We start from the raw sequence: 12612 nt of genomic DNA on the forward strand, positions 1-12612 counted from the left end.
TGCGTGCAAAATTAGCTGGTTTTGTGGTTCTGATGTTCTGTTGAATAAAGTTCCATTTTACAAATGGTATGCGGCAGACAAAGGTTAAACTTAATCTTTATCACTTAAAATCCCCAAAAATAAAAGCTAGTAGTTTATTTTAAAGAATTTTAACCTCTGGTTTATTTTTCTTAAGGAATCCTGATGGAAGCAAATCTGAAATCAAAAAGAATGAAGAGAAAAAGGCAAGCTTTTAAAACTGAGTTTATTTGGTCTGTGTTCATTTAGCAAGTTCTTATGCATGTTTTGTAATGTATCTTTGCTCTGGAGCTTGCATTCTTCCTGATATGAGCCACCTATATATATTAGTAAAGTAGTTCTGTTTCATACTACCTAGTTCACTAATTTTACTGTTGTGTGTCAGTAATGGAAGGAAATCCTGAGTGTGAGGATCCATTATAGTAATAGTACAGAGCCAGGTACAAGTTGGGTCTTCCCTTTTTCATAGCATCAGACTGTTTGAAGCCTTTAATTCTTGCATCCAAGACTGCAAAAAAAAAAAAAAAAAAAGTAAGTTGGCTGCAAGGCTCAAACAAATGGATAATGCAGGAGAGAAAATCATCAGAGAGGCAGGAATTACTGATTCCTACACCTCCGGTGTTCATATTATTATGATTATTGTTGTTATTATCCCACTTACCATCAGACTTCTTGGTAAGTTACAACATCATATACATAAACAACCTAGGATGAATTGAATTTATAAGCATTTACACCTTTTATTATTGAGCCTCATAAAATTAGCTTGGTTGTTTTTACCTCTTTGTTCCTTTGATCTTCATCACACTTGAATGTGACAAATACCTTAGCATGTCCATCATATTGAAACACTGGGCTTATATTCAAAGCGATTTAACTATCCAGAAATGATTCCTTGCCGGTTAAATAGCCTGTTCAGGGCTATCCACTCATTTTCACTGGCACTTAACTGGTTAGTGCCACTGAAAATAACAGGTTAGTGCCAAAGTGAAAACTGGCTGTTTTGGAGGTGTTCTGGGAGCAGAGTCAGCACTTAACTGGCCAGTATAACTACATAAATGGGACTGCATAAAAGTCAGTCCTGTGTTTATGCAGTGCCCCATAACCTGTTAAGTGCTGAATATCATGCTTAACCGGCTAGGTGTTAGCTAGCTACACAAACCCAGAAATCCAATGCCAGTGCCCAGGCATTGCCCAGCATTAAATTTCTGGGTTTAACGTGACCACAATCAGAACATTGATTGCTACCGGCTTAATATTGGACATCATATTATTAAAGAATATATGAACAGATTATGTTGTATTTTTTTAAACTTTTACAGCCAAGAACACACAATAGTAGGAAACATCTCTTTAGCGACACCGACACCGATAAGTGTGATGACAGCAAGACTGATATCAGTTGGCTGCAAGGCTCAAATAAAAAGGAAAAACCCAAATTGCTAGGTTATAGCAGACAAAGGGTAATGAAGAAACCTGGAACAGTGAAAGATGGTGAGAAACAATCTTAAGGACATTTCTATGCATCGTAATTTCCTGGAACTGTCTAGCTGATGACTGTCTGAACACTTTTGTAAATCCCACATTAGAGTACTACTGAAAGCATAACAAAAAAATAAACTCGTCTTTACCATTTTTGATTGAGAAGGGAGTAATAGCCCTGCACAGCATCTTTATTTGTCATTTTAAACTGCTATGCTGAAACCCACTAGCATTCTCATTGTTACAAAACTTTGGAATCATTACTTTGAACAGTAGTGAAAAAGGAAGTGAATATTGTCATTTTTTTGAGGCAGGCTATTTTTGTTTCAAAATATAAATCTTCACAGTGCAGAGAGATTTCTCAGACTTTGATATTCTTGTTCTTCATCTGCCTCCAGACCAGTCCAAATGTGTGGGTTTCCACTCGCCTACCAGTAGAAGGAGACTGAGAACCGCTAGTTTGATGACATCATCTTATGAGGATCCTGTGTAGTTCACAGCCAGCCAGTATTTCTCAGTCTCCAGTAGAGAATGAAATGGGGACGGGGACCCACGGTAACTGCAGGGACAGGGACTGTAGGGTGAAAATAAGTAATTATTGCCCTAATTACTTATTTTCACCCTACAAGACAGACCCTACAAGTGAGGACAAATCCTGAGGGGATGGGATGGGGTGGGGTGGGGTGGGGTCAGGGACAGAGCCCATGAGGACGGGACATACTTTGTCCTCATGTCATTTTCTACTTTGAAGCCTGTTAATGAACTGAACTGTTATTTGTTTGATGCAGACGACAATGTTTTTTTTAATGGAAAAACAAGCAAACATGCTGGCCACAGCTAGCAAAATTTGTATGGGGGATCCTGTACATCCTGCTACCAGCACATCTTCTAAGAAGACATCTTCTATTGCAGGATGGACTGTGGAAGACAGGGAGCTAGACTGAATCCTGAGATTGTTGATGACTTCATATTCGTCCCCAGATTAAAAAATCATAACAGTGCTTCATATGGCATATTTCTCCCCTCTAGGGCATACAGAAAGGGTTGTATTTTGTATCCCTAGACATTTTAACAGGATGGATTAGGATTCTTTGGCGTAGCAGAAGTCAGCTATTGTTGGGGTTGGAAGAGTAGAAGGTGGTGTTGGTGGGAGGATTTATTATAGCTGCTGATTGTTATTATTGTTTTCTATTTGTAATTTATACACAACAGTTGTACAGCATATTGTTCCTTTTTATAGTTTAATAAAAAGATTTAAATATAAAATCATAAGTGCTCTAGGCTTCTACAGATGAGGACAGAGCCCACAGGGATGGGAAGGGGACAGAACCTGCAGAAAAAAAGGAAGAAGAGAACATACAAAGAGAAAGGAAGCAGATTTTCTAAGCAAATGGAGAAAAGAGGTCCATTTCCTGGGGGCATGGGAAGGAATCTCTGGCTGGTCCATACACATGAATCTATGGACTATTCAAGCCACAATGGACTGAGCAGGATTGAGCCATGTTAGAGTAGGCCAAGTACAACATGTGTTTTGAGATCTGCAACAGCCACCACATGACTCTCAGCTCTTTTGGTCAGGGCTGTGACTGAGAGAGCACACATTGGAGAAATCAAATGCTGGTTCTAGAGGATCAAATTTCACTGAGCACTGGCAACAGGGAGAGCCAAGTACTAGTGAAGGTGGTGGGGGCTGCTCTAACACGCGGACCTTCAGGCCCCAGTGAATCTGCCTCTTTGCAGAAAAAGCCACCATTATGCCAGTTTCGGAGCAGCACCTTGTTAGAGGAGCTGCCGGTTTGAGTCCTGTCAGGGTTCTAGGAGCAAGTTCCTTGGTGGTGGCAATTGTTCAGGTTGTTTCTTTGGGGTTTTTTTTCCTGAATTGGTGTCGTTGATGCATCATACCTTCTGTTTAAAGAAGGAGCCAGGGACCTAGAAGAAGGGTTCCTCTCTTAATGGACAGATGCAGGAAGAAGAAGATGAAAAGATGTGGATGAAATTACTTCCATTCTCTTCAAAAGCTATCCACAGAATAGTGGACAGCAGAGAGGGAGAGCTCCCAGCAAATGATGATGCCTCAGTGGTCTGGATTTTCCACAGGTTGAGTTGATGTCCCTGATTTGCCAGGTCCTGTTGATACTAAAGGTATCAGAAGACCACCCCCTCAGAGTATGAGAAAAAGGAAGATCTATTATTGGAAGGAATCTATGAGCCAGATAGAACCTTTGTGGTGCAGAGAGTGAACAGACACATCTTCACAGTGGAATGGGGTACAGTGGCGTTCCTAGGGGGGGCGGGGGGCGGTCCGCCCCGGGTGCACGCTGCTGGGGGGGTGCCACGGCCCTGTCGGCGCTGCTCATTCCGTGCTCCCTTTGCCCCGGAACAGGTTACTTCCTGTTCCGGGGCAGAGGGAGCATGGAACGAGCGAAGCCGACAGGCGCGCGGCACCCCCCAGCAGGTAAAAATGCACCCGGGGGGGGTGTCGTTTCGCCGGGGGGGGGGGGGGGGGCGCATCGGCGATCCGCCCCGGGTGTCAGCCACCCTAGGAACGCCACTGATGGGGTACCCCAATGCAGGGATGAAGGTTCATATAGGAGCAAATAACATCTATCCTGAAAAAAATTCCATCCAGTTCCACATTTAATCCCTGCCAGGTCAAAGTAATTAAGGTTCTTGGAGAAGAATACAGGGCCAGGGACAGCATGGTTTCACTATAGGCAGGTCTTGCCAGACTAATCTGACTGATTATTTTGACTGGGTGACCAAACAGTTGGATAGAGAACGGGCTCTAGATGAGGTGAACTTGGATTTTAGCAAAACCTTTGGCACAGTTCCTCATAAACGACTGATAAATAAACTGAGTGCCCTCAGGATGGGTCCTAAAGTGACTACCTGGGTTAAAAACTGGTTAAGTGGAAGGAGACAGAGGATAGTGGTAAATGGAGTCTGCTCTGAGGAAAAGAACATTATCAGTGGTGTACTGCAGGGATTTGTCCTTGGTCCGGCTTTTTTTTTAACATCTTTGTGAGTGATATTGCAGAAGGACTGTCTGGTAAGGTTTGTCTCTTCGTGGATGATACTAAACTCTGTAACTCTGTAATAGGGATGACATCCCGGAGGGTGTGGCTAGCTTGAGGAGGGATCTGGAAGAATGGTCCATTGATTGGTAACTCAGATTTAATGCTAAAAAATGCAGGGTCATGAACTTAGGTTTCAAAAGCCCAAGGGAACGGTATAGGGGGTGAAGTACTTCAAGAGCGTGACTTGGTGGTGATTGTGTCAGATAATTTCAAGGTGGCCAAACAGGTAGAAAAGGAAGGATGCTCGGGTGCATAGGGAGAGGAATGGCCAGCAGAAGAAAAGAGGTTATAGTTCCCTTGTATAAGTCTCTGGTGAGGCCCCATGTAGAATACTGTGTGCAATTCTGGAGACCACATCTACAAAAAGATATAAACAGGATGGAGTCGGTCCAGAGGGCAGCTACAAAATTGGTCAGTGGTCTCTGTTGCTAAGCGTATGGGGACAGACTTAAGGCTCTCAATATGTATACTTTAGAAGAAAGGCAGAAGAGAGGTGATATAATAGAGACGTTTAAATACTTCTGTGGCATTAATGTACTGGAGATGAGCCTCTTTCAAATGAAGGAAAACTAAGGAATGAGTGGGCATAGGATAAAGTTAAGAGGTTACAGGCTGAGGAGTAATCTAAGGAAGTACTTTTTCAAGGAAAGGGTGGTGGATGCGTGGAATCGCATCCCGGTGAAAGTGTTGGAGTCGAGGACTGTCTGAATTTAAGAAAGCATGGGACAGGCACGTGGGATCTCTTAGAGAGAGGAGGAGATAGTGATTGCTGTGGATGGGCCATTTGTCTCTTATCTGCCCTCATATTTCTAAGTAGCAGTTAATGATGTATTATGTATAGTGAGCAAATCTCTGACTGATGGTCTATTGATTCATTAAAACTAGAATCAATGAGGCCCCTACGTAAAAAAAAGAAACACTAGATACTTTAAAGATACTGCAGACCTATTTCTTCGCTCCCTTTTCTGGCAAAAGTCATTGAAAAAGCCGTCCTGTTTCAGTTAGTTGACTTTATGAATGAACATTAAGTGCTGAACCACTATCAGTTTGACTTTAGAAGTGAACATGAAACAGAAACACTAATGCTATCCATGTTTGAACTTATCAGAGCGGGATTTGTTAAAGGGGAAGCCTTTCTTCTAGTTTCACTCTATTAGTCATTCGATCTTGCTACAAAAGACTACAAGAGATTGGGATTACAGCAACAGTCGCATAATGGTTTTCTTCATTCTTGGAAGGATGACACTACTGTGTAGTGCAAGGCTGACGTGATCAGGCTGACTACTGGGGTTCACCAGGGGTCTGCTATATCTGCAACATTGTTCAACATCTTCCTTCTTCCTCTATGTACACTCCTTAAAGGCCTGGGTGTTCGCTATTGTATTTACGCAGATGATATCTAATTCTTCTTTAAGATCAAGAATTCAATGACCAAAAGTATCCAGCTGCTGTGTTCATACTTCAAAACCATTAAGCACTGGATGAGATCAAATCAGCTTAATCTGAATATGTCTAAAACACAAGCTATCATCCTATCTGGTACTATCCAAGTTAATGCTTCAGACTCTTTTCTTATAGACAACATGAAAATTGTAGTCAGCAAGAAAATTTGCTTGCTAGGTGTTCTGATAGACCCATTGCTGAATATGAAACCGCAAGTTGCCAAATTGATTAGACTGTCTTTTTTCAAACTAAGGCTTGTAAGAAGACTGAATGATTATCTAACCTCTGAGAATTTTTGTCTAGTAGTGTAAAGTACGGTAATGCCTCACTTTGACTACAGTAATGCCTTTTTGACTACTGTAATGCCTTACTGCTAGGCTCGCCTAAGTACGTTCTACAATCGATACAACTTGTTCAAAACGCTGCAGCATGGGTTCTTCTGGACATGAACCGCTCATAACATATTATTCTTGCTTTTATCTCTATATTGGTTACCCATCTCTTACAGAGTGCAATATAAGATCCTACTGTTAGTATTTAAGGGGATAACCAACAACGTTTCACCAGTGATCTCTACAGGATTACATTTACATCAGCCTTCCAAGTCCTTGAGATCTGCCTCCTCTAGTCTGCTTGACATTCCCTCCTTTAAGACCATCTTTCTGGACAAATATAGGAATTCAGTTTTCTATATTGCTGGTCCCAGATAATGGAAATCACCTCCTCACCAGCTCCAAGCACTACAAGTTTAGGAGAATTTAAGAAGGCCCTAAAAATCGTCCTTTTTCAACAAACATTTGAGGTCACCTTCCTAGAATAACTGTGAACCACTGATACAATGCTGGGGCAGAGTTAATTATGATGAATGTCTTCAGTACTGTCTTTAACTGAATTTTGAAGTATGTCTCTAATACTGTGAAATGTGTATTGTTCCCCAATCAGTACTGTAGTCCTTTTAAATAAATAAAAATATATTTGTAACCAAACTGTACCCTGCCTGGTGAAGGAGAAGCCATTTCTGCCCTAGTATCTGCTCTAATGATCAAGATGATCAAGGGGCAAGCAAATCTGATAAAGCAGATAAAGCAGCCATATAAACTATTGGCGCTGGCCCTGCAAGTGGCCATCTGCAAAGGTTGCATAGCAAGGGCTTCTTTAAATGGGTGCAGTAGCTACCTAAGGGATCCATGGTGTAGGATCTTTGGAAGGATTTTCAGAAATGATTCTTAGCTTGTGCCTTGTATGATTTAATCCAGGTATCCACAAAGTACATGGTGATGGTTGTAAGTTCGTTGTTTTCTCTGGTTGAGAGATTGGTCAGCAATATGGCTTTAAAGTTTAAACTTACCAAGCTCCTCTTTAAGGAAAGTTACTGTTTGCAAAATATGTAAAAATGTTGGTAAAGGACTTACGAGAGTCTGAGGTTTTGAGGCTCCCAGAGGATTGGCTGCAAGAAAAGTATAATTTCCTGTAAACTAGAGGGCATTTCTGGGTAGCAAGGAAATATGATCGCATGATCACACCCTAACATTTTGTCTGAATCACCCCAACCTATTTACCAATGCTTCTTTACTGTATTTGTCACTCTAATAGTGCCCCTATACTGTATTTGTTCACACCGGAGTCTGTAACCACCTCTCCGGAACTATGTAAGCCACTTTGAGCCTACTAATAAGTGGGAAAAGGTGGGATACAAATGTAACAAATAAATAAAATATTGCCTGAAAAAGTTGATTCCTCCCTAGAGGATTAAATTTCATTCTAGGAGACAGGCCTTTCAGGGTGGTATAAAAAGTGGTCAAGGTGGTTCCAGAGACACAGGAAGTGTCTATAGTTCACAGTGAGGTTTTGTAAGTCCATTGTTCGGTGGTGGTTTGTATTTTTACCGGCGGTGGTTTTGTATCACCTTGGACCAGTAGGTATTCAAGATTATCTGAGAGTATTATGCTCTCAAGCTAACTCATCCCCTTTTAAAAGTTTTTATGACATCTCCTTGCCAGTGCCCTCAAAAGGTGGGGGGAGGGGGCTCCAGTGTACTCTAAAGATGTTGCACAGGATGCTTATGAGGTGATGACACAAGCCAGTGATTCTCAGTCTCTACCTGCTGGCATGAGAGCACCATACACCTGGCCTGAAAATACAACATTAGGCTAACAAAGACAAATACTCAAAGAAAAACAAACACAATTCCCTGCTCACATCGAAGATAGAAGAAAGAAAAAAAAACCTACAAAAAGGAATAAAATCAATCCAAAAGAAACCAAGAGCCAGTACAAACCAAGTACACTTCTCCAAATTCTACACAAAATAAGCCCCTATTTGCCTTTGTAAAATGGGGAGCTAGAACTAGCTCCATTGGTACACACATTTTCTCATATAAAATTATACCTGTTCCAAAGAAGGTGTAAATATGTTTATGTATTCCAGGAGTGTGGATGTGTATTTTTATTTATTGGGATTTATGAACCACCTTTAATGAAGAGATTCACTCAAGGTGATGTATGGTGGATGCAGGTGGACATAATTTGCAATTTTATTAACAGCACAACAATAGTAAAATTACCAAATAAAAGTATAAATACAATCAATAAAGTAAACTTGGAGACAGGCAGATTTAATCCTAATAGGATTAATAACTTATATTGTATTGTACCCAACTGTATACCACTACAATAGCCCTTATGCCTGCAGGTGTCACCTCTATGTAGGTACAGTAAGTTTTTGGTGGGTTTTGGATGGCTCACACTTTCCACTACCATTAGAGTAGGATATGGACCTGAGTCCCTTTCTGTACAGTCCACTGCACCAACCACTGGGCTACTCCAGGGACCTGCTTTCTGGTCTAATAGGACTGGCCATAACATCTGAAACTGTCATGGAGGCTGGTATGTACAGTTTCTTTCACAGCTATGGGAGGTGGGAGGGGGTCAGTGACCACTGGGGGAGTAAGGGGGTTTATGCCTTAGTCCCTCCTGTGGTCATTTAGGGCAACTTTGTGTCACTTAGTCATGATTGAAACAGGTCTAGCCAAAAAGTCTTAATTTTGGCCCTAGACATTTTCATTTTGTTCCATTATTGCAGAAAAACATCTGTCTTTTTGTCCCGCTCAAGACATGCTCCCAACACCACTCTCTTGGATAGAACAAATTGTTGGGGTAAATAGATAGGTGGGCCAATTGAAGGCACTTAAATAAGGTATGTGAAACTGTTAATAAGTTCAAGGTGCATGCCAAGCTAGTCCAGGTGCTGAGTGAGTAGATAGTCACGACTTGGATTAAAGATTTTGGAGAAGAGCCAGGCTTTCAACTATTCCTGAAGTAGAAGATGTCTTGGGTTTGGCATAGCCCTTCTGGGAGTGAGTTGAGTATGGGGGCTGCTCCAGAGAAAACTCGCTGATGGGTATCCTATCATATGATTTCTTTTGACCAGAAGCATTGCTATCTGTACCCTCAAGAGGACCTTAGAAGCCTCAAAGATATGTAGATGGTTAGCTTATTTAGGCGTCTGGCCCATTTTGTCTGAGGGCCTTCAAGATCAAACAGACAGTTTTAAATTTGGCCCTGTAGTGTATTTATACCCAGTGCCCCAAGGAGCTTTTATGTGTGGTCTGTGTAAAGCTACATGTTATTTTCCAGTGCACTAACTTTTAGCATATATACCTTCATGTAATTTAAGAGCCATTTTCTGCATGTAGAACATATTTACACCATCAAATGTAGTTTCCAAAGGCTGTATGAAATTGGCCCTCTCTCCCTGCAGGTAAAAGTACATACTGATGGATCTTTGAGTTTGTGTGGCTGTTGGTAGCCATTGGGTTGCACCTGCTTCTTGCCAGCTCCCAAACCTAGCCACCCCAGCTCTGAATATAACTATAGAAAATTGATTTCCTATTTGAAAATGTTTGTTCTAATTACAGCTAAATTTCCTGAGTTATGTCAGCCAAAATGTAGACCTGAGGAGACAAGAAAAATAGACAAGGTAATACTAAATTGAAATATGAATATTATTATTGCAAATTTGTATTTTCTGTGTACGGTTAATTTTGTCTATGCACTTGTTCATAAGAACAGCTCAGAATAGACTTCTGAGCTGTGCAATGAAATCTGCCACAGTTATCTTGTCCCTGCATTACAAGTTACAGGTACAATAGTACCACAATCAGCCTGCCGACATATATTGTAAACGATTGGATGTACTTCCAGCAATTGACCTGTAGTTTTTTAAACAACCAGCCATTGTTCTGTCTGTTTAAAAATGCAGTTGAGGATACAGAGGGCGCAGCAGGTCCAACAGGAGAGACTTTTTGAAGACCAATGCATTGATATCAGCATTGAAAGCATCAGCCTTGATGGCTGCCAAGACTTCTACATCCATTGGGAGTGCACTGGCATCAAGAAGGTCCTCCATCTCTCTCGACATCGGGCACTGAGAGTAGACCCCAGGACCCGACACTAAGAGCACATACAGGTTCGATGACGTCCTCATAGATACTGAAGGACCACAATGCTGCATTGGGTGAAGCCCAAGAAGCATAACCATTGGTCCTCATCGACACACTTTGCCGGGGGCATTGGCATCACCTGTACTCAAAAATTAACAGCACTGGGGAGAACGCACCCCCTCTTTGGAAGAAACTCTGGGGCAGCCAGGTCCCCACTACTGGTACGGCACCAACGCCTTCTCAGGCTGCCTTTTTCCTGGCTCCTCTGCCTACCTTCAATGAGCAGTTCAGAGCCACAGAGCCATAGTTAGGGAGGAGCTGGCATAAATACTGCAGCTGTAAACCACTCAGGCATCGAGGGAGCTAGCGCCCGCTGCGGATTAGCTCCTTACTCCTCCTGAGGCTCCATCCATGCCTGTGCAGAGATTTTCAATGCCGGCACCTCAAAGGGTAACAAGTCACAGGAGGAAGCTTCCCCAGAGTCTGGGGGGTACGGCTGTACCTCTGCGTTCTTCAGGGCGTGGACATATTTCCACTGAGCCGAGGCAGGCACAGACACACTCGGCCCGGTATGGGTATGGTGAGGAGTCTGAATTGGACTGTTCATGAGACTTAGAAGAGGACTCTCATTACTTCTTGGAGAAGGAGTCTTAAGGGATACCTTCTGATCCCTTCCTGCCTCGAGAGAAGTAAATCTCCACCTGAGGATCCCTAATTTTGTTAGGGAGATGACTTCTGCCATCCCATTTAAGTTACAGACGGATGTAGAGCTCAAGACAGAAATGTTAACTGTCCTGGACTACGAGTCTCCTAAACAAAGGGTCATGGTACATTGCACCCTATCCTTAAAGATGTACTGACAAAGAACTGAGAATATCCCCTCTCAGTGCAGGTGTAGGCTCCTGGATTCAAGAGAGCTCAACTGCCACACCACACTCTGGTGGATGAATACACCCTCAAATGAGCTAGGAGCTCCAGGACTCATACCTCGGTTCCCCCAGGATGAGAGGCTTGGATACGAGACTTGTTTGGGAGGAAAGCTTTTCAAGTCTTCATGCTCATTGCCCTCATCCAGTCCTAACAGCTCTACACGAGCCTTTACTTGCAGTCTTTGGTCAGCAGTACACTCAGTCTTGCAGATTCTCTCCCACAGGAGGAGGATGTAGAGCTTCGCCAGTTGGCCAATAAGCAGCTAGAGTGTAGAAAGTATCTGGTAAGGGTTGTATTCAACTCTTTTGACATAGCACCCAGACTCTCAGCCATGGTGTGCGGATGTGTAGACTCTCACGGCTGTATGTCTCTGACCTAGCACCAGTGGTTCAGGAGAGATTGATGCTGCTTTTAACTCTTAACCCGTATTCACTTGTTCGGAACCCTTATTTTATCATCCTCACTTTAATATTCCCTTATCTCTTGTTTGTCCTGTTTGTCTGTCCTAATTAGATTGTAAGCTCTGTTGAGCAGGGACTGTCTCTTCATGTTCAAGTGTACAGCGCTGCGTATGTCTAGTAGCGCTATAGAAATAAGTAGTAGTAGTACGTTCCTTGCCAAAGTGACATTCTGTTTGGAGAAAACGTAGAAGAGGTCGCTTACCTCATAAAGAAATAAACTGATACCATCCAAACCCTGTCTCTGCAGCCTCCAGCTGCAACCTCTTCAAGGAGATTTTCGAGTGGGCCTAGGCAGTGACCCTACTGCTCTCAGATGTAGGTTTCTGCCACTTTCTCGCTCTGCCCAGAACCCCCAGGCCCAGCATTCTCGGCTTGTCAGTCCCACCCTCAGAAGCCCCAGCTAGTTCCCCAGTCATAGCAAGGGACGAGCTTTTAATCATCTCTAGGAGAGCGTAACCGCACTCAAAGTAACCACCCCGGACGGCTTACTGTTAGGGGGGAGGCTGAATATTTACCAATTCAGGTGGTCCCTTGTAACCTTCAACCTGTGGGTTCTTCAAATAGTCTGGCTCCATTACGCCCTGCATTGGTGTCAAAGACCACCAAATTGCCCATCAAGAGGATTGTACATCAGCTCTCGGCACAAGCGGGTACTTGTAGAAGAAATATCTGCCTTTCTACAGGCTAATACGGTTGAACCCGTGCCTCCTAGGGAAGAAGGGAAGGGATTTTATTCCAGGTACTATCTTGTGCCCAGTAA

The 12612-nt window shown here is 42.7% G+C and overlaps 1 protein-coding gene across 1 annotated transcript in view; it reads left to right on the top strand.

The window, feature by feature from the left end:
• The window catches only part of SYCP2 (synaptonemal complex protein 2), a 244855-nt gene that overhangs the window by 161213 nt on the left and 71030 nt on the right, over nucleotides 1–12612 (top strand). Inside the window, 3 exon segments of the mRNA XM_030213454.1 lie at nucleotides 176–224; nucleotides 1341–1512; nucleotides 9937–9998. Coding sequence (XP_030069314.1) covers nucleotides 176–224; nucleotides 1341–1512; nucleotides 9937–9998 — 283 coding nt within the window.

Source organism: Microcaecilia unicolor, chromosome 8, assembly GCF_901765095.1.
Source record: "Microcaecilia unicolor chromosome 8, aMicUni1.1, whole genome shotgun sequence".
Taxonomy (NCBI): domain Eukaryota; kingdom Metazoa; phylum Chordata; class Amphibia; order Gymnophiona; family Siphonopidae; genus Microcaecilia; species Microcaecilia unicolor.